Source organism: Mustela nivalis (genome assembly GCF_964662115.1).
Source record: "Mustela nivalis genome assembly, chromosome: 10".
In the NCBI taxonomy this organism is placed as follows: Eukaryota; Metazoa; Chordata; class Mammalia; order Carnivora; family Mustelidae; genus Mustela; species Mustela nivalis.
This window is the reverse complement of record NC_139029.1, coordinates 33,751,543-33,772,687: the sequence shown is the minus strand read 5'-3', so window position 1 is coordinate 33,772,687 and position 21,145 is coordinate 33,751,543. Positions and strand designations below refer to the sequence as shown.

The following is a 21,145-nucleotide window of genomic DNA, read 5'->3' as shown; positions in this document are numbered from 1 at the left end:
CAAAAGCCAGAATAGCTTCAGAGGAATTCTGGGGATGAACCATGGTCAGGAACAGTTTCAGAGGAAGTAATGTTTCAGCTGAGTCTTCAAAGACATTTTCTCTAGGCCAACTAGGAGGGATCAGATTCTTCATATTTGAACAAAAGCCTGAAGTCTTGAAACAGCAGCGCATTGTTCTGTGTTAAAATCAACCTAGGAGCAAGAAAAGTTAACTTTTCTAACTCAGAATTGTGCTAAGTAATCAACAAAGATGATCCTGAAGAATTAACAGTATTCCCATTTTACAGGTGAGAGGAGTAAAAAGCTCTTGCCTGAAGGCCACACATACAATGACATTGAGTTTTAAATCAGGAAACTGACTACAGAGCCCCAATTTTTTAAACCACAAACCAGAAGAGTGAAACGAACAGATTTCAGAAATACGCCCCCCCCCCCCCCCCAGCAGCTTTGGAAATAGTGGGGTGGGAGAAGGAAAGCTGCAATCCTGTAAATCAGAATAATGAGGGAGGTTGTCTAAGTACTGAGACAGCACTCGGGTAAAGGCTGCGGGGATCTGGGTGGTGTATTTGAGAAATGCTTGGATAGTTTCAGTGGTTGTGGTGTGGATTAGACGTGATCCTCGGTGGAGCAACAGGGCCATTACCCTGGTCTGGGCCTTGAGGGGAGGACAAACAGGGGGCCTCCCACAGACATTGCTAGATTAACCGAGGCGGTTGGTTTTGGAGATGGACGCCCTGGGCCCTCTGACCCCAACTGTTGGCACCACGCAGGGGTATCCACGTCTTCCGTGCCTGAGCCCGCCCACAGGGAGGGAAAGTGCTGAGTCACTCTGGCGGGGCGCGATGGCTCGGGGCGGGGCTCGGACCAGAACCCCCTCCTCTCTCCTCCTCCTGCACCCCCGGCCCTCTCTGACTCTCGCGAGAGCCCTACAGGCTATAAAGGCAGCGCCCCGCGCACGTCTCACGCGTCTTCTTCCTGCCTTGTCTTCGGAGCTTTTGTTCGTAGAGCGGGTGAGAAAGTTTTCTCTTACGGCTGTCGTTGTATTTTTCTTTCTCATTGTTCTGGGTTCCCACCCTACCACCCTGCTCCCCTTGGGTGCTGGGGACGGGGGAGGTGGCTGGGTGAGGTCTGACGCTCGAGAGTGGTTAGGCGGTATGCGCACCCTCCTGGCGGCCTCCCTTACGGACGCGGGGACCAGTTTAAACCATAACGTCGGCTCGAGTTTTCCTCCTCCCCCCGCAACCCGAGCACAGGGCGCTCGCTTATTGGTTTGGCGTGGCGGCCGGGCAGACTTGGGGTAGTGGTGGGCTCTCCTTAGTTAATCTTCCGGGCCGGTTCGGGAAGCTTCTAGAATGGACTTGGAAACTGACCTGAGGCTACCCGCCCGACGTGTGGTAGAGGTGAAGGCTGTTGCTGGTCCGGACCTTTGGCTAGATGAGTTTCAAATGCTGTGCCCTTTTCTGGCTTTATTTTTTTGTGTGTGTTTGCGGAGTAGGGATTGTGGTGATTCCAAATCCGTCTGTGAAGACTGCGTTTTTTTTTTTTTTTTTCCTTTTGTACTTTACGAAATGTTGAGATGGGGTCGATAATGGGAGCGGCGGGAAGGGAACCTGAAGTCGGTTTTGGGGGTGTGTGGCTTTAGCCATGAAAGTTACGGGCTGGTCCACCGAGGCCCACACCGGCTTGAGGTCCAACGGCTTTTATCCTGCTGAGTCGGACTTCAGTGGACGTGGGGACCACCTGGATTAAAAGGTGGTTTATGTTACGGTCACACTTTATACATTTGGTCCCCAAATTGCAGCATGATGTACTAGTGTTTTGGGCCTGTTAAAGGTGTTAAGCAGTAGAAAGTTCTGTAATAATCGATGATTACGACGATTTTTTTGGTTGTAGTATTATGTACCAAAGAAAACCGGAACATGGAAGACTAGCTTCTTGGGTCTTAAAACTGATGGATTAGTGGTTTAGATCTTAACTCCCTGTCTTTATGTTGACCTGAGTGAATCCAGTGTAGCATTGCTTTTTTAGCAGTACGTATTTTAGTTTTTATTACCCCCCTTACCGTAAGGATTTTTTTGTTGTTTTTAAGTAATCTCTCAACCCAACCTGGGGCTGGAACCCATAACCCTGAGATCAAAGTCACATGTTCCACCAGCTGAGCCGGCCAGGCTCCCCAGCAATAAATAGACTTCTTGTTCTATTTACTGTTGATCCAGAATCCTGGCAGAAACCCGTTTTGAAAGTACTGCTAGAGCTTAAACACAACTGCTAAGGTTTTGTAATTGAGCAGATGCCAGAATCCTGGTTTTGTGTCTTGAAAAGTTGGATGGGCTTTAGGGTGGTTTTGGTTTCTGGCAGATGGACCTGGAGAAAGGTGAAGGGTGTTTCCTGAATTATGAAGGCAGATGAAGGTGCACTCTAGGGAAAGGGCAACATGGCATGGCAACTTTAGAAATCAGACCTTCTTTTCGTGGCAATGTTTGTTTGGGCTCAGCTCAAGTTTGAGGCTGAATCTTACTCTGTGCTGCTTTCTGTGTAATGAAAATAAAGGAAAATGCTTTTTCACATTTGATAGTAAAGAAAGTAGAGGTTACTTATGTTTTAAAAAATTGCTGTTTTTCAGTGAAAACAAAAGCTAATATTCAGAAATACATTTTTTATTTTGAGATTGTGACCCTGAGAATGAAGGGGAAGAGGGGAGGAATATGGGAGTGGAAGAGAGAATCACAACTGTAATCTCAGACCTAAGATTACGAACCCAGCCCAAATCAAAACTCCGGGATGCTGGGGCTGCTGGGTGGCTCAGTGGATTAAGCCTCTGACTGCTGCTCAGGTCATGGTCTCAGGATCTTGGTATCCTGTCTCAGGGTCCTGGGATTGCTCAGCAGGGAGCCTACTTGCCCTGCACCTCTGCCTACTTGGCTATCTCTGTTGAATAAATAAAATCTTAAAAAAAGTCAAGGGTGCTGAAAAGCCTGAGCCACCCACATGCTCCTTTAGTGTCTGATCTTTGTTTCAGAAGTTGGAAAGCTCAGTTTATGCCTCATACCCATATAAAAATTAATGTGTATACTAAGGTAACTGGACAAATCTTTTTCTATCATTCCACAGCTAAGTCTCTAAGTTGAAGAAGGGTGTTACGTAGAAGAATAAGTAAGGCTTGTTTCCAATTCACTTCCTCTTTCATATTTTCTAGCCAATAGCAAGATGTCTTCAGGAAATGCCAAAATTGGGCATCCTGCCCCCAACTTCAAAGCCACGGCTGTTATGCCAGATGGCCAGTTCAAAGACCTCAGCCTATCTGACTACAAAGGTAAGAGTAATAACAGTAGGTTAGTAAAAATGGAATTTTTACAATCTAGGATGGCTCATTAGATTCTGTATCTCAGTTAGACTTGATTGTAAAATGATTTATATATCCTACGTAGGTCACAGTCTTAGGGTAGGAAGGCTGTGCCTTCCTGATGAAGTAGTGATTACCAACTGTGGTCACTGATAGATACTCTAGAGTCAGACTGCTTCTGGAAAAAGCCCATACTTCATTATGCCTGGACATACAATCTTAATTTATTTCTTAGAACTTCTCAATTATATTACTGTTCTGGGGTATTCTTGTTATGTCATTGAAAGCTCAAGCCTTTGGTGTTCAAGTTTATGAAACCTCTATGTCTGAGCTGCTGTATCATTAGGCAGAGGCTTAGGCACATTCCCTTGACACTTAGCCCCAGGAGAAGAGTTGATGTTGCATTTGGGACAGTTCTCTTCCCTGTTAAAGTTTAATGCAGACACTTGGTCAGTTCTGATGAAGGTATTCCTTTGTTTTTGCAGTCCTGGAACAGCAGGGGTATTTTGGGGTAGTTGGTACATGGAGATTCCTTGAAGTGCAAACCTGAATCTCGGGTGTAAAGTATACCTTTTTTACTGGTGTAGTAATTAGTTCCTGGACTCAGCTTTTGGGTAGAACATGTGACTAAGGTTTCCTAACACATCACACTTGTTTGGAATGAGAAGCAGTTAAGAGGGGCCCTATGGAGGGAAGCTAATGGCAAACAAGGTAGCACCACAGGGAGGTGACCCTGGCCCAAGGGTAAAGGCACGAGGTTTAGAAGGAGCTGTTCTTTGTCCTCTAGGGCTTGACCTGCTGAGGCTTCATGGTGCTTGTTAGGTAAAGCCCTGGAGAGGTTTAGATGAGTGAGTTGCTAGTGATTCTGGTTTTCACAGTAAATGTCAAAAGGAGCAGCTTATTCTGACTTGCTGCCTGGAAACCAGTGAATATTTGGAACTCTTTCAAAATACTCAGCCTATTAGTTGTGGTGAGTGGCTGCTTGGCTGGTTGAAGATCTACTTCCACTGGTAATCTGAGTAACTTCAGCAAAATTTAAACTAGAGGTCTTTTTACACCTTACTAGGACTTTGCCTCAAGAAATTTTTTTTTCCAGTTAGGCTTTTTAGGAACAGGTTTATGGTGATTTATTTATTAAAAGATTTTATTGATTTTTGTGACAGAGACAGATCACAAGTAGGCAGAGAGGCAGGCAGAGAGAGAGGGAAGCAAGCTCCCCGTTGAGGAGAGAGCCCGATGTGGGACTCGATCCCAGGACCCTGAGATCATGACCCAAGCCGAAGGCAGCGGCTTAACCCACTGAGCCACCCAGGTGCTCCGGTTTATGGTGATTTAGATGATGACTTAAACCTTGTGTCCACAGTTACTGTGGTTCATTGTGGAAGAAGTGCCAAAAGCCCCGGTTTCTTCTTTTTTGGTCTGAATGACTTGCAGCACAGACTTAAAGCAATTGAGCTCTTTCTGATTACTAGTAGGTAATCTCATCCTAGGTTTTGGCTTTCCTTTAGTGGAGAACTTGGTGTTTACTAATTTTAACTATCTAGAGATAAAAATCATACTGAACAGTGTTCATCTTACAATTGACAGCTAATGGGGAGGCAGGAAAATAAAGCTTAGAACTTAAAGAAAGTCTTTTCATGCAGGTTTTCCTACCACAAGAAGTTCCAGAAGTAGCTGCTAGGAAACCTTTGAGTTGCGTCTAGGCATTTGGCAGTTTGCCTACCATCGACTGCCTTCTGCTCAGGTCATGATCCTGGAGTCCTGGGATCGAGTCCCGCATTGGGCTCCCGGCTCCACGGGGAGAGGAGTCTGCTTCTCTCTCTGAACTTCTCCTCGCTCGTGCTCTCTCTCACTGTCTCTCAAATAAATAAATAAAATTAAAAAAAAAAAAAAGATTTTATTTATTTGAAAAAGAGAGGGAGATAGAGCAAGAATAGGAGGAGAGGGAGAGAGACTCTCCACTGAGGAGGGAGCCCGATTTGGGATAGATTCAGGACCTTGGGATCATGATCTGAGCCGAAGGCAGAAACTTACCTTACTGAGTCCAACCCAGGCAACCGTGGTCTTGAGTTTTGTTTTTGTGTTTTTTTTAAGATCTTAAGTTTTTAATTTTTAAAAAATATTTTATTATTTGACAGAGATTACAAATAGACGGAACAGCAAGCAGAGAGAAGGGGGGAAGCAGGCTCCCCGCTGAGCAGCGCGCTGGATCCCAGGACCCCGAGACCATGACCCGACCTGAAGGCAGAGGCCCAACCCACTGAGCTACTGAGGCGCCCCTTAACTTTTTAACTTTTTATTATTTATTTATTTTTTAAAAAGATTTTATTTGTAGGGGTGCCTGGGTGGCTCAGTGGGTTAAAGCCTCTGCCTTCGACTCAGGTCGTGATCCCAGGGTCCTGGGATTGAGCCCCACATCGGGCTCTCTGCTTCGCAGGGAGCCTGCTTCCTCCCCTCTCTGCCTGCCTCTCTGCCTACCTGTGATCTCTGTCTGTCAAATAAATAAATAAAATCTTAAAAAAAAAAAAAAGATTTTATTTGTGTATTTGACATCACAAGTAGAGAAGTGGGGGGGAAGCAAGCTCCCTGCTGAGCAGAGAGCCCGATGTGGGGCTGGATCCCAGGACCCTAAGTTCATGACCTGAGCCAAAGGCCGAGGCTTAACCCACTGAGCCACCTGGGCGCCCCAAAAGATTGATTTAAGAGCAAGAGTATGCTTGCCTGTGAGAGGGAGGGAGGAGGGGAAGAATCTCTGGACCCTCTTCTCTGGGATGAGTCCACCTTGAAATCATGACCTGAAGTCCAGGAGTTGGTTGCTCAACACATTGAGCCATCAGGGTGCTTCAAGATTTTCAGTAATTTATTTTATTTTATTTTATTTTTTTAAAGATTTCATTTATTTGGGGCACCTGGGTGGCTCATTGGATTAAGCCGCTGCCTTCCGCTCAGGTCATGATCTCGGGGTCCTGGGATCGAGTCCCGCATCCAGCTCTCTGCTCTGCGGGGAGCCTGCTTCCTCCTCTCCCTCTCTCTGCCTGCCTGTCTGCCTGCTTGTGATCTCTCTCTGTCAAATAAATAAATAAAATCTTAAAAAAAAAAAAAGATTTCATTTATTTGACAGATCACAAGTAGGCAGAGAGGCAGGCAGAGAGAGAAGGGGAAGCAGGCTCCTTGCTGAGCAGAGAGCCTGATGTGTGGGACTCGACCCCAGGACTCTGAGATCATGACTTGAGTGGAAGGCAGAGGCTTTTACTTACCGAGCCACCCAGGTGCCCCAAGATTTTAAGTAATTTCTAAACCTACCATGGTGCTTAAGCTCAGAACTCCAAGATAAAGAATTATCAGGGGCATATTGGTTAAGCATGACTTTTGATTTCAGATCAGGTTGTGATTACAGGATTGTGAGATGGAGCCCCATGTTGAGCTTTGTGCTGGGTGTGGAGTCTGGTTAAGATACTGTCTCCCCTTCCTTCTACTTCCCACTCCCTCCCCCACAGAGCCATGTACTCCCACCTGGTACCCCTTTGTTTTTTTTTTTTTTTAAAGTAAGGAAGTGTGTTTCAAAGGCAAACTTGTGGTTCTTTCCTTCCCCCTAGGAAAATATGTTGTGTTCTTCTTTTACCCTCTTGACTTCACCTTTGTGTGTCCCACGGAGATCATTGCTTTCAGTGACAGAGCAGAAGAATTTAAGAAACTCAACTGTCAAGTGATTGGTGCTTCTGTGGATTCTCATTTCTGTCACCTGGCATGGTAAATTTCTTGGTCGATTTTGCCTGTAAACTTTGAAGTAAGTAGCAGCTGGAAGTGGGGGGTTTTTGACAGTAGACTTGCTGAAGTATTGTCTTCTGGCTTCTGATGGAAGAGATTGCAAAGGCTCTGACTTCCTCTTTTTGCTCTCTTACTACCGGGCTGCGAGGAGCAGCAGCTTGGGTTGCATTTGAGTGTACTCTGGTGACCTTAACTATCTTTAGGCACTCCATTTCCTCAGGAAAAGTTTGGTCTTTGGGGGGAAGTAAGATTAGGAATGCTAAAAGAGGGAGGGAATAGGTAACAAACTACACAAGAGTTTGAGTGAATGTGATTGTATATGTGCTTTTTGCTTTAGGATCAACACACCCAAGAAACAAGGAGGACTGGGACCTATGAACATTCCCTTGGTATCAGACCCCAAGCGTACCATTGCTCAGGACTATGGAGTCTTAAAGGCTGATGAAGGCATCTCGTTCAGGTATATGCCTGCCAGGGGCTGACATTTCATCAAAACTACCTGATTGACTTGAGGGACATTTGGAGAAAGGTAGGGCCCTGATCTGTAGACTCTGCTCCTTTCATTGTTGTGTGTGTGGTTTGTTTTCTTTCTTTTTTTTTTAATAAGATTTTTATTTGTTTGATAGGGATAGAGCCAGAGAGTACAAAGTGGGGGGGGGGGGGATGGGAGAGGGAGAGGCAGGCTCCCCATGGAGCAGGGAGCCTGATGGGGGTTGATCCCAGGATCCTGGGATTATGACCTGAGCTGAAGGCAGACACTTAATTGACTGAACCACCCAGGCACCCTGTTTGTTTATTTTTTAAATACTTTTTTTATTTTTTAAATTTTTAAAAGATTTTATTTATTTATTTGACAAGAGATTACAAGTAGGCAGAGAGGCAGGCAGAGAGAGAAAGGAGGAAGCAGGCTCCCTTCTGAGCAGAGAGCCCAATGTGGGGCTTGATCCCAGGACTCTCTGAGATCATGACGTGAGCTGAAGGCAGAGGCTTTAACCCACTGAGCCACCCAGGCGTCCCTTAAATACTTTTAAAATTTCTCTCTGTACTTTAGATACCCTGAGATACGAGTTGCACATTTCGCTGACTGAGCTAGTCAGCCACCCCCATCACGATGTATAATAAAACATACAGGATGATGATCTCATTTCATTCATTTTCTTTCCTTTTCTCTCTTCCTCGTCCTCTGCCTCCCTCCCTCTACACCCAGTGTGGGGCTCTAACCCACAACTCCCAAGATCCAAGAGTCACACCTTCTGACTGAGCCAGCCAGGTACTCCTTGTTTCATTCTTTATGTAGGAAGACAAAGTCAGTGCAAGTCTGGGAGGCCAGCACATTTTCATTCCCACTGCATCTTTGTTCTAACAAAGTAGTTTCTAAACCTGTACTGCATGTCCCTCAAACCTTTAATCTTTTCTTCCCAGGGGCCTCTTTATCATTGATGATAAAGGCATCCTTAGGCAGATCACTGTAAATGACCTACCTGTTGGCCGCTCTGTGGATGAGACTCTGCGACTGGTTCAGGCCTTCCAGTTTACTGACAAGCATGGGGAAGGTAAGCCAATCTACCTGGTGACTTTGACAACAGACAACAGAATTGTGGTAGAATAGGATAGATGGCAGAACAATGTCTACGAAATGAAAGCATGTCTATAAAGAAACTGTAGTGGGTTGTAGGGTGAGGTAAAATGGAAAACCCCGGGGAGGGAACTATATAAAGGCTGTTTGTTCCAGCTGTATTGTCCCTGCTTCTGCCCTGCTCATTTAGATTCACTGCTGCAGCTTTTAACTTACTAAAGGAGTGTAGGAGGATACTCCTAGATGTGTATAAAAGAAAACAAAAGATGGGAGAATTTCATAGATCGGGCATGCCATTCTTGACTAGTGTTTATTGGGAGAAGAGCTTTAATCCCTGTGATCCATATTCATTTTATTAGTTTTTTACTTAAGATTTATTTGAGAGAGAGAGACAGAGACCACGTGAATGGGTAGGTGAGGGAGAAGCAGGCAGGTTCCCTGCCAAGCTGGGAGCCAGACGACTTGGGGCTTGATTGAGCAGGGTGCTGGGACCATGACAGCAGACAGGCAATGGATGGAGCCACCCAGGTGCCAGTAGGTTTTTAAATTATTTTTTTAAGATTTTATTTATTTATTTATTTATTTATTTATTTAAAGATTTTATTTATTCATCAGAGAGACAGAGAGGGAGAGAGAGCGAGCACAGGCACACAGAATGGCAGGCAGAGGCAGAGGGAGAAGCAGGCTCCCTGCGGAGCAAGGAGCCCGATGTGGGACTCGATCCCAGGACGCTGGGATCATGACCTGAGCCGAAAGCTGCTTAACCAACTGTGGTCCTTAAAATCTGGAAATAACCATATTATGTAAGTTTATGTAAAAAAAAAATTTTTTTTTAAGATTTTATTTATTTGACAAGAGATCACAAGTAGCAGAGAGGTGGAGAAGAGGGAGGGGGGGAAGCAGGCTCCCTGCTGAGCAGAGAGTCCGATGTGGGGCTCCATCCCAGGATGCTGGGATCATGACCGGAGCCAAAGGAAGCAGACACTTAACAACTGAGCCACCCAGGTGCTCCATGTAAGTTTTTTTTTTTTTTTTAAAGGCAGTTATTATTTTATTATTATTTTTAGAGATTTTGTTTATTTATTTGGGGGAGAGAGAGTGCATGAGAGGAGATAGGTCAGAGAGAAGCAGACTCCCTCCCCAGCAGGGAGCCTGATGATGGGACTCTATCCCGAGACTTCGGGATCACGACCTGAGCCAAAGGCAGTTGCTTAACCAACTGAGCCACCCAGGTGCCCCCATGTAAAATTTTTTTGAGAAGTTAGGGCTAGGATGTTTGGAGATGAAATATCTAGGTTCTCTAGGTGTTTGAGGATAAAAGATCATGTTTCTTTTATAAATTTGTTCTTCTAAAATGTACACATTACTAAGGAGTTTGAACTTGAGAGTTTTTTATCTAGCGTTTGTTGGAGTGTAGGCCACCTTTTTCTTATTCTGGAGCACTAGTATTTTCCTCATATTTTCATTGTTTTGTGATAAAATAATAAACTACTTGATCTCAGCTTTTGAGTTAGTAAGGCTGTAGCTTTTTGACCTCCTCCCCCCATTGGTATATAGTTGTTGCTGGACTGAGATAACCTTACCTTAAAAGACATAGTTTAGGTTTTTTTTTTTTTTTTTTTTAAGATTTTATTTATGTATTTGACAGACAGAGATCACAAGTAGGCAGAGAGGCAGGCAGAGAGAGAGGAGGAAGCAGGCTCTGCTGAGCAGAGAGCCTGATGCGGGCCTCAGTCCCAGGACCCTGAGATCATGACCTGAGCCACCCAGGTGCCCCCTTAGTTTAGTTTTTAAGGACTTAGGTCATGAGGCTGTTAAGTGCTGGGTAAATGGGGGAGTGGAGATCTTGAACCCCATAACCTCCCAAGCTCGATGCAATTGGGGACAAAATAGTTGTGATCAAGTGCTACTGAGGTAAGATGAAGTATGTAGATGTACTTGGATGAATTTGCCTTACTGCATCTCATTTTCTTTCTCTAGGTGATAAATCGTTCAGACTAGTTTTCTAAGGCCCATGTCCTCTCTCCTATTAGGATACAGAACAAGGAAGTTGTTAAGAGTCTGAATTAGTGGTGTCTGCTTGGGGGACCTGAAAGTGATGGTTTTGCTAGAGTTGGAGGCTAATAGGGATTAGTGAGTGATATCCTTAGGCACCCTTTGTAGAGAGTGTGGGCTTTACCTTAGCGCATTGAAGGAGCAGATGGCTCCTGACACTGCCCCCTGGTGGGGGATGAGATTCAGCACAAAGACAAGGAGTGAGGGAATGGCACAAAGACCTTTCGTAGCACCTGCATGTAGCCTAGACTCGAATCCGCTTTCATAACTCCGAAGCTTGCTTCTTCAGACTCTTGTTTTCTTCAGCTCCCCATCCCACTAGAACAGGTACAGCTTTGTGTGCAGCCTTTATGGTTTATATGAAGTTAATGCTTGAGAGCCTGTGAATACAGGCATACGGAAGTACTTTTTAAAAAAAATTTTACTTACTTGACAGGGAGATAGTACAAGTAGGCAGAGCAGCAGGGAGAGGGAGAAGCAGGCCCTCTGCTGAACATGGAGCCCGATGCGGGCCTCGATCCCAGGACCCTGGGATGATCTGAGCCAAAGGCAGACAATTAACTGACTGAGCCACCCAGACACCCCTCTGCATGTATTATTTATTCTACATGCCAATTTTTATTGAGGTATTAACAACTACAGCATCAGTTTTTAGGTGTACAACATAATTTTTTAAAAATTTATTTTGGTGGGGGGAGCATGAGAAGGGGGGAGGGTCACGGAGAAGCAGACTCCCACGGAGCCGGGAGCTAGGTACGTACTTGATGTTGGGACTCCAGGATCATGACCTGAGCTGAAGGCCCTCGCTTAACCAACTGAGCCACCCAGGTGCTCCCATAATGATTGTTTCATTTGTGTATTTGTATTTCCTACATTTCCTGTTAACTTTCCAAGTTTTTATTTAGATACCAGATAGAGTAATAATTAGTTTCAGGTGTAGAATTTAGTGATTTCATCACTTAGAAGATACTGGTGGTCTCACAAGTGATCTCCTTAACACCCATCAACCATTTAACACATGCCCGTGCCCCCCCCCCCCCCGTAACCCTCAGTTTGTTCCATATAATGAAGAGTCTACATTTTATTTCAAAGATGGAAAAGCCAGTACTTAAACATAGAATTAACTCATAGTAAATGTTGAAATTGGGATCCAAATTCATAACCATTTTTTTTTTTTAGGTAATGTTGAAAAAAATAGTTTAGGGCTTTCTGTGTTGGAGGTTCTCCTACTGAGGTTACTGTGAGTGATGCCATTTTCTCCTTGGAGAGTCATGGTATTTCAGTTGTATTTGAAAGCTGATTATGTGGGACTCAACTATTTCTTCTGGCCTCCATACTGATTCTGAAAACAAAACAAAACACTGCTGCTGGGTATGAGTGAAACAAGTGTGGGTCTTCTCGGTCTTGTTACTGATAAATGGCACGTAAACTAATTGTATTTTTATTTTTAACTGTTAACTTTTTAAAAATTTTGTTTAAGATCCCTGGTGGAGGGGAAAGGGGCAAAGGGAGAGGGATAAGCAGACTCCCCACTGAGTAGGGAGCATTTAAAAGCTATGCTCAATTCCTGAACCCTGGGATCATGACCTGAGCTGGAGGCAGCCACTTAACCAACTGAGCCACCCAGGTGCTCCATGAAGTTTTTTTTTTTTTTTTAAAGGTTTATTTATTTATAAATAAACGGGCGGGGGGGAGGTGGGGGTAGAGGTAGGACAGAGGCAGCTAGGATCTCAAGGAGACCACTGCTGGGGGGCCCGTGGCGGGTGTCCCGACACGTGAGATCATGACCTGAGCTGAAACTGGGAGTTGGCTGCTCAACAGAGTGAGCCACGCAGGCACCCTTGAGTTAATTTTTTGTAGACGGTGTGAAGTAGGGGTCCACCTTCATTCTTCTGCTTGTGGAAATCCAGCTGGTCCTAGCAACATTTGTTGAAGAGCATTCAAGAGTCATCCCCCCCCAATATAATTTAAAATTTTTTATTAACATAAAACGTATTATTAGCCCCAGGGATAATCGCCAGGTTTATACACTTCACAGCACTCAGCCATAGCATATACCCTCCCAATGCCCATAACCCAACCAACCCTTCCCTTACTCCCCCCAGCAACCCTCAGTTGTGAGATTAACACAAGAGTCTCTTGGGGAGTGTGGGGATGGCTAAGTGGGTTAAGGCCTCTGCCTTCGGCTCGGGTAACCTCAGGGTCTTGGAGTCGAGCCCTGCATTGGGCTCTCTGTGCTCAGTGGAGAGCCTGCTTCCTCCTCCCACGCTCTGCCTGCAACTCTGCCTGCTTGTGATCTGTTTGTCAAATAAATAAATTTTAAAAAGAAATCTTATTAAAAAAAAAAAGTCTCATGGTTTGTCTCCCTCCCTATCCATGTTGTTTAATTTTTTCTTCTCCAGCCCCTCAAACCCCCACTTGGCTTCTCAAATTCTTGATATCAGGGGATCATATGATAATTGTCTTTTCTCTGATTGATTGATTTTGTTCAGCATAATAACCCTCTAGTTCAATCCACATGGTTGCAAAAGGCAAGATTTCCTTTCTTTTGATGGCTGCATAGTATTCCATTGTGTGTGTGTATCCACACACCACATCATCTTTATCCATTCATCTGTTGATGGGATAGGTTCTTAACATAGTTGGGCTATTGTGGACATTGCTGCTCTAAACATTCAGGTGTACATGCCCCTTTGGATTACCACATTTGTATCTTTAGGGTAAATAGTTCGATTGCTGGGTTGCAGGGTAGCTCTGTTTTCAACTTTTTGAGGAACCTCCGTGCTGTTTTCCAAAGTGGTTGCATCAGCTTGCATTCGCATTGAAGGATTTTAAAAAACATGTGTGAAGCATACATGAAACTAAATGCCTATGCACCCACTGTATACTGTTTATTTTTCCTTTAAAAGAGTTTACTTTTCGATGGAGACACAGCAAAAGAGGAGGAACACAAGCAGGAGGAGAGGGAGAAGCAGGCTCAGTCCAAGGATCCTGGGATCATGACCTGAGCCAAAGACGGAGGCTTAACGACTGAGCCACCTAGGCACCCCACTGACAAATCTTACATTGCTTTGTCATGATACTTCAGACAGATTATTTCTAGAACAAGGCATAAAATCGAAGCTGTTACTTGCCTTTTAAATATCAGGTGCTTGGGGTGCCTGGGTGGCTCAGTGGGTTAAAGCCTCTGCCTTGGGCTCAGGTCATGATCCCAGGGTCCTGGAATCGAGCCCTGCATGGGGCTCTTGCTCAGCAGGGAGCCTGCTTCTTCCTCTCTCTCTGCCTGCCTCTCTGCGTACATGTGATCTCTGTCAAATAAGTAAATAAAAAAAAATTATTTCAGGTGTTTTACATGAATAAATTAAGGTTTATTTATTTAACATAGTTGGGCTATGTTAGCCCTAATACTATTAGGGCTGTGGTGAGGATTAAATTACATGTTTATAGTTAGGCTTGCACTGAAAGGCTGGAATGATTTCAGACTGTAGCATAGGCTTCCTGGTTCTGGTATGTTCAGTCTAGCCTCTTAAGGTATCAGATTTGGTATTGAGCCCTTTGTCTCCCATTTGTTCATGGGAGGAAGGTGGAGCTCATGATTGAGCAGGTTATTAACAGTACTTCTCTCTTGCAGTGTGCCCAGCTGGCTGGAAGCCTGGCAGTGATACCATCAAGCCTGATGTCCAGAAGAGCAAAGAGTATTTCTCTAAGCAGAAGTGAGCGCCGGGCCATTTTAGGGATGGGCTGTAGTGGGTGGCCATGAAAACAAAATCTCTTTTGTACTATTGTTAATGCTTAAAACACAAGACTTTAGACTTTGTGCAGATGTGGGACAGGCCTTTCCTGCAGGGGTTGGGGAGTCCAGCCTGCCTTCTCTGGAGAGAATGGCCTGAACTGTGTTACAGGGCAGGCCAACTGTGATGTACAGTAGGAGGGCAACACTTCTGATCTTCTGTTGTTTCTATTAAACTTGAACTGAGACTGTGTTTGATTCTTCATGGGGGGGTGCTACTAACTTGATTTGGAGAGGAATTTATGCTCTGCTTTCCCTTTTTTTAGGAGAAAATGAGGGTGAGAGCTTCAGAATCAAAATTATGGGGGGGCAGGGGAAAATGCAGGAAATGGAACTGAACCCAAGTGGTAATATTTTCACTATATCTGGGGGAAGAAAGCAAGACCTGCGGGCATGGGGCACCTGGGTGGCTCAGTGGGTTAAAGCCTCTGCCTTCAGCTCAGGTCATGATCCCAGGGTCCTGGGATCAAGCCCCGCATCAGGCTCTCTGCTCAACGGGGAGCCTGCTTCCTTCTCTCTCTGCCTGCCTATCTATTCATGATCTTTGTTTGTCAAATAAATAAAATCTTAAAAAAACAAAACCCAAACCTGCAGCTACGTTGGCTAAAGCATTGCAATATGTTTTATGGGTTAAAGAATAAATTAGAGGCTTTAGGAAGTGAGGCCTCAATAAGATTTGGGACATTTACTTTCATACTATTGGGAGTGCTGTATGTGACGCTTGGCCTCATAAACCCTGGTACTGGGTTTATGAAAGATCAGAAGTAGAGGCTTTGAAACTAAAAGGGGGAGGGAAACAGATGCCTAGTGTTCATAGGGTAAAGTTTTCTGTATGAAAAGCAGTGTTGGGATACTTGGGTCGCTCAGGGGTGTGTGTCTCTTGAGACTCTACTCATGGTGCCAGGGTCTTGGGATCAAGTGCCCTGTTGGGCTCCCTGCTAATGCTGCATGCTTGCTTGCTCTCAAAATCTTAAAAACAAAAAATTTAAAAACCCACAGTGCTGAGCATTTAAGTTGCTTTGGATCCTAGCTTTGATTTGAAGGTAGGCCTTTTTTGGCCCTTATTGTCCTGAGGGAGGGAGGGAGGGATGTTTGGGGAGAAGGTGGGTGCCTTCTGAGCCCTTGCGGCTAAGGAGGAGAGAACGGTCTGTTGTGTATTCTGAACTCTTAACTAGAAACCTGTCAGCTACTTGAGTCTATTCTTTATCCAAGCAAGACCTCTCTAAGCAGCAGTACAGGATTGCCTGGGCATTCAAAGATTAACACTTCAAAGAAAAAAAAAATTTTAAAAAAGATTGACTTGACAGAGCCAGAGAGGGAGAAGCAGGCTTCCTGCTCATTTGGGGCTCGATCCCAGGACCCTGGATCCTGACCTGAGCCAAAGGCAGACGCTTAGACTGAGCCACCCAGGCGCCTCTTGACACCACTTTTTTTTTTTTAAGATTTTATTTGATACAGAAATCACAGGCAGAGCAGTAGGCAGAGGGTGAAGCAGGCTACCTGCTGAGCAGAGAGCCTGACAATGGGATCATGAGCTGAAAGCAGAGGCTTAACGCATTGAGCCACCCAGGCATGCCCCCGGCCCCCCCCCTCTTGAATAAGCCAGACATTGTTTCAGAAGTGCTTTACATGTATTTATTCATTATCTACAAAAAGCCTACGGGGCAGATGCTATTAGTGAGTGATAACCCTTTAGAAAGCCGGTTTTAAGATTGTGGGGGGAGGGTCAGAGTGGGAGAAGCTGTCTCCCTGAGGAGCAGGGAACCAAATATGGGGCTTGATTCCAGGACCCCAGGATTGTGACCTAAGCTGAGGGCAGACATTCAACATACTGAGCCACCCAGGTGCCCCCAAGACTTTATAACAAGTAGCATTTTGGAGCATTGTAGAGAAATGCTACACAGGAATAATCCATATTCCAAACCAGGTGGGAATTCTGGGTGTTTTAATTTGTTTTGACTAAATTCTGAGCCTTATCTTCATTGAAGATCTCTGTAATTCTTCTATCAAGAATATACCTAAAATTAAACCTTGCCTTGCCGAAAAGCAAAACAAGTCCCAGCAAGTACCACTTATCAGTAGGGATCTGGGGAGGGAGGATGTCAAGGGCCAGGGGATGCTGGTGGTGAGACACGGGAGCTGAGCCAGCCCTGGGCTCTGCTGGGATTCTGGGGTTTTTTGGGTCTGAGTACTGTAAAAGGTAGTTCAGCAGGCCTAGAGCTAGGATCCTCTGAGGGCTGGGCCAAGCCCAAGAAGGCTAAACGTTGGGCAGGTGGAGTGGAAAAGTAAGCCTTCTGCTCTTCTGAGTAGCGCTCCTGTGGTGTCACAGCATCCCGGTATGTCCAGTCACGCCAGTGGAAATTAAACCCTTCAAGCAAGGTGATTCGGTCAGCTCTTTTAGGTACACAGTCCAGAGGCTTTGTGGGTTGCAGATCTGGCACCTGTATTCCTGGCAGGAGCACCACTCCTCTGATGGCAAACCAGCCCCCATATCGGGGGTGTATGCACACACCTGATATGTGCTGGAAGAGGGTTAAAAAAAAAGCAAGGTCAACACTGATTCCACATTGAACCTCTCTTAGAGCTGGGCTCCCCCATTTCCTCTCCCAGATCACCCTTCTCATGACCTTACTGTGGCCATGAGGAAGGTGCATTCCTTAAACTGAGCCACCCTCCTTAGCTTCCCAGTCTCCCCACTGATCTTTTTTTTTTTTTTTTTTTTTAAGATTTTATTTATTTATTTGACAGAGAGATCACAAATAGGCAGAGAGACAGAGAGAGAGATGAGGAGAAGCAGGCTCCCTGCTGAGCAGAGAGCCCCATGCAGGACTCTATCCCAGGCCCCCGGGATCATGCCCCATGCAGGACTCGATCCCAGGCCCCCGGGATCATGACCCGAGCCGAAGGTAGAGGCTTAACCCACTGAGCCACCCAGGCGCCCCTCCCCACTGATCTTCTAATCACTGCTCTAACCCATCCTGTAACCAGATTTTTAAGAACAGCCTAGGTTCTCTGAGCTGATGGGCTCCAGGTAGGCTCCAGAAAGCATGTGGTGTCTGGCTCCTGACCGACCTGCCATCCGGACACCAATTCCTGACATCTGGACACCAATTCCTGACATCTTTCTCTGGTACTGTGTCTACCAAATCCCTTACCCAGGAGAGAAATGTTAAGAGTTGGTATCTTGAGGGGCCTTCACTATTTTCTCCCAGTCCCTACGCATTCATACTTGCCCTCTGACCTGGTCCCCCCAGGGGTCAGCCTCCACATCCTTTCGTTGGTAGTAGTAAGCAGCCCCTGCCACATGAGCTGCAGTCTGGGCCAGAATCTTGGGGCGCCGATTGGGGTGTACCTCATAGTCAGCGATGACTTCGATTTGCAACTCTGGGAGATTCTGGGATAGAGATGGAAGCTCATTTCAGCATGAAAAGAATCATGACTTTGCCCCAGAAAGCTCTTACTTGTGTTAAGGTCCTGTCCTCAGAAATCATTTGAAGTTAAAGCATGACCTTAAACTTGAGTGGCTGCAGAGGTCCACTGTGAAGAACATGATCTGTCCAGGAGGGTCCACATTTGAAAGGAAATAAGGTCTTATTCAGAAGCTTCTATGATGAGGGGCTGGGGCACTTAGGTGGTGCAGTTGGTTGAGTGTCATATTCTCAGTTTCAACTCTGATCTCTGAGGGTCAGGAGACAACCCTCTGTGTCAGGGTCCACCCTCAGCACAGAGTCCACTTGAGATGCTCTCTCCCTCTGCCCCTTCCCTCTGCACACTCTCTAAAATAAATCTTTTTTTTTTTTTTTTAAAGATTTTATTTATTTATCAGAGAGAGAGGCGGGGAGAGAGCGAGCACAGGCAGACAGAATGGCAGGCAGAGGCAGAGGGAGAAGCAGGCTCCCTGCTGAGCAAGGAGCCCGATGTGGGACTCGATCCCAGGACGCTGGGATCATGACCTGAGCCGAAGGCAGCTGCTCAACCAACTGAGCCACCCAGGCGTCCCTCTAAAATAAATTTTTAAACAAAAATTTATTAATGAGGGGTGACTGGTCTCTGCCTTCCAGAGTCCCAGTGTGGATGAAGACTTGGCCCAACTTCAGGGAGATACAATGTATGTATATGTATATGTATATGTAGGTGCACATGTGTGGTGGGGAAATACTTCAGGTTTAGGGCAAAGGGGTGAGAGCTGCTTGGCAGATGCTGGGCTTATTCCTATTTCATTGGGAGGCCAAGAGAACTCTGGTTTGAGGGTCATATAATCAATTGCCCATCTGAGTAGGATGAATGAGATTGATTCCAGACCTGGGGATTGCTAGAAGTAGGTGGCTGAAACGGGGGTAAGAAAGCAGAATGGGGAGAGATCGTAATGTCAGGGATGGTTTTCGGATATCCTTCTATCTGGGAAGTGGCTCTTGGGTCTATGTAGGTCTAGTCCTGCAGTGAGCTTAGAGGAGCTGGAAGCAGCTACAGGTTTGGAAGCTGGGGGAATATAAGAGCCTTGCTCACCTCTCTAACTCGGCCCAAGTGGTAGGCCACACATTGGTCCACAGGGTCAGTCAGTCGTTGGAGGTGGCAGCTCTGCAGGAACGGTTTGAGGGCCTGGTCAAACATGGCGGGTGTGCTGAGTACTAGGAAGGCCAGGGTAGGTCCTGGCAGGGTTAGGTGGAAGGCTGGAGGCAGGAGTGCATTATACCATGCCACCTGGAATAGAGAGAAAATTCAGGCCACACAGGAGAGCCAATTTAGGCCTCTGCTAGGCCTCTACCTCATCCTAGCATTCAAGGCCTCCTACATTTTGCCTCAGGCTCCATTTCATTCATTTAGTCAATGTATTTGTACTGATCCTGAGTGATGTGTATTTATAGGGGGACTTCTCCATGGGGGAATATGACAGGGAATTTGGAATAGAGAGGCAGAACATTCATGAACAACTAGGAACCAAAAGAAATTATACCGCAATTAGTGCAATGACCGGACCAGATAAGGGTCCTGTTAAATTAGAAAAAGCTTCTTGGAAGCTGTTTTGAAGGGTAGGAAGGAATCTGACAGAATGATGGCGGGGGGGGGGGGGGGGGGGCGAATCCATTATAGGTTATAAACAGAGGTCACAGGATTAGCAAAGACATGCAAAAAGGGCATATTTGGAAAACAGCAGATTGTCCAGTTTGATGGAAGTGAAGGGGAGCAAGAAAGGGGAGGATAGATCAGTAGGCATGAGATTATGACTGGCCTAGAGTACCAATTTAAGGAATATGGGTCTAATTTGGTGACAAAGGGCTAGCCATCAAAGACTTAAGGAGTAAACAGACATGATTAGTTTTAGAAAGATCTGGTTACAGTGTGGAGGATGGACTGCATGCAGAATAACAGCAAGCAGGTTACTGCAGTAACCCAAGTGAGGAATCCTGGCCTGGACCACCAGAGCACAGAGGGGTTAGAAGGAAGGGAATGGATTAGGGAGATTCAGGTGACAGATTCCAAAAGTCTTGGTGTGTGACTGGATGTGGGGGAGGGAAAGGGTAAGAAGTAGGAGCCCAGATGACTGGCTCTGTTCAGTACAGTAATTCCCATTACCCACCCATGTCTACCTAACCCACCAGTCATTCTCACTCTCTCCATATCTGGATGGCCATCCACCACTACCTCCACACCTTTACTCAAGCTGTTCCTGATATTTGGGATATACATAATCGTCCGTCCTTCTTTTCTCATGTAGCTCAACTCCATTTTTTCTGATTAGTCCTTAAGCTAGACCCAACCTACCTCTTCCAGCACTGCTGTGGGCCACTCAGTGGAAGGGGTGGGAGTGGGCTGCTCTTAAGCATCAGGCAAAGGGCTCAAGCTGAGTTGATTTAGCTTTGTACAAGCACACAGCTTAGTACAGGGGTCACTGGATAAGGGGGAAATGGATCTATGTAAACAAGAGTAGGTAGGTGGTGGTGCCAGACTTCTGTGTCAGGTAAGTGCACAGTTTATGTATCAAGCCCAGGGCTGGTGATTGGCAACATCATGAATTATTCTTCTGTTGGTAGATGAACAAACCAGCCGATTGTTTGCTTGTTCAACAACAGGAATGCCCTTTCCTCCTCAGATGGTCTAATGTTAGCTACGCAAAACTTCCAGGCCTTGCCCTATCCTAATTCCTTCAGGAAGCTTCTAAAGTGACTGGCTCCAGAGGTCACTTTTTCCTCTGAATATGGAGGTGACAGGACCACAAAATCACTAGATTATGTTTCTCCCATTTATCAGTATGGCATTATATGGGCGTAAAAGGACAAAGGTGCGACCGTTTCTCTACTTTTTTTAAATGGAGTCACGGCTAACACCCTGTCCCGGTAGGTCAGAGGGACATAGGGCCAGGGGAGCTCGGGAAGGACCAAAAGACTCGGGGTCACGCCGGTAGCACCCAGGCCAATCATACACGTCGCCCAGCACGGCAGGAGGGATGAACCAACCTGAAAGGGGTAAACCTCGAAGCCAAAAGGGCACAACGTGTCCTCGATCTTCTGCTTCAGTTCTGCGACCTGCGGCTCCATAGCTCACGCTACGCGCAGAGCTTGCTGGGGAATGGAGTCTTGAGGATAACCTGGTCCGTTAAGTTCGAGGTACTTTG

General features: G+C 45.8%; 2 protein-coding genes across 5 annotated transcripts; one reads left to right on the top strand and one right to left on the bottom strand.

Annotated features, from left to right (window-relative positions):
- Window positions 1-799: 799 nt before the first annotated feature.
- PRDX1 (peroxiredoxin 1) lies at window positions 800-15,113 on the top strand. 3 transcript variants are annotated; one of them, XM_082687338.1, is made up of 6 exons: window positions 800-1,010; window positions 3,197-3,313; window positions 6,940-7,093; window positions 7,449-7,571; window positions 8,534-8,664; window positions 14,374-15,113. In XM_082687338.1, exons 2-6 carry the CDS (start codon window positions 3,208-3,210, stop codon window positions 14,457-14,459), a joined length of 600 nt encoding a protein of 199 aa, XP_082543464.1. In that variant the 5' UTR covers window positions 800-1,010; window positions 3,197-3,207; the 3' UTR covers window positions 14,460-15,113. The 3 variants fall into 3 exon arrangements, with proteins under 3 accessions (XP_082543464.1, XP_082543465.1, XP_082543466.1); XM_082687339.1 differs by lacking the exon at window positions 800-1,010 and adding an exon at window positions 1,019-1,152; XM_082687340.1 differs by lacking the exon at window positions 800-1,010 and adding an exon at window positions 1,233-1,400.
- Window positions 15,114-16,144: 1,031 nt separating this feature from the next.
- MMACHC (metabolism of cobalamin associated C) lies at window positions 16,145-21,129 on the bottom strand. Of its 2 annotated transcripts, none has more exons than XM_082687333.1 (4): window positions 20,988-21,129; window positions 19,039-19,233; window positions 17,774-17,926; window positions 16,145-17,054 (listed from the first exon to the last, which is right to left on the bottom strand). In XM_082687333.1, the coding sequence occupies exons 1-4, from the start codon at window positions 21,066-21,068 to the stop codon at window positions 16,635-16,637; spliced, it is 849 nt and encodes a 282-aa protein (XP_082543459.1). In that variant the 5' UTR covers window positions 21,069-21,129; the 3' UTR covers window positions 16,145-16,634. The 2 variants fall into 2 exon arrangements, with proteins under 2 accessions (XP_082543459.1, XP_082543460.1); XM_082687334.1 differs by having other exon boundaries at window positions 17,885-17,926; window positions 20,988-21,120.
- Between the last annotated feature and the right edge of the window lie 16 nt (window positions 21,130-21,145).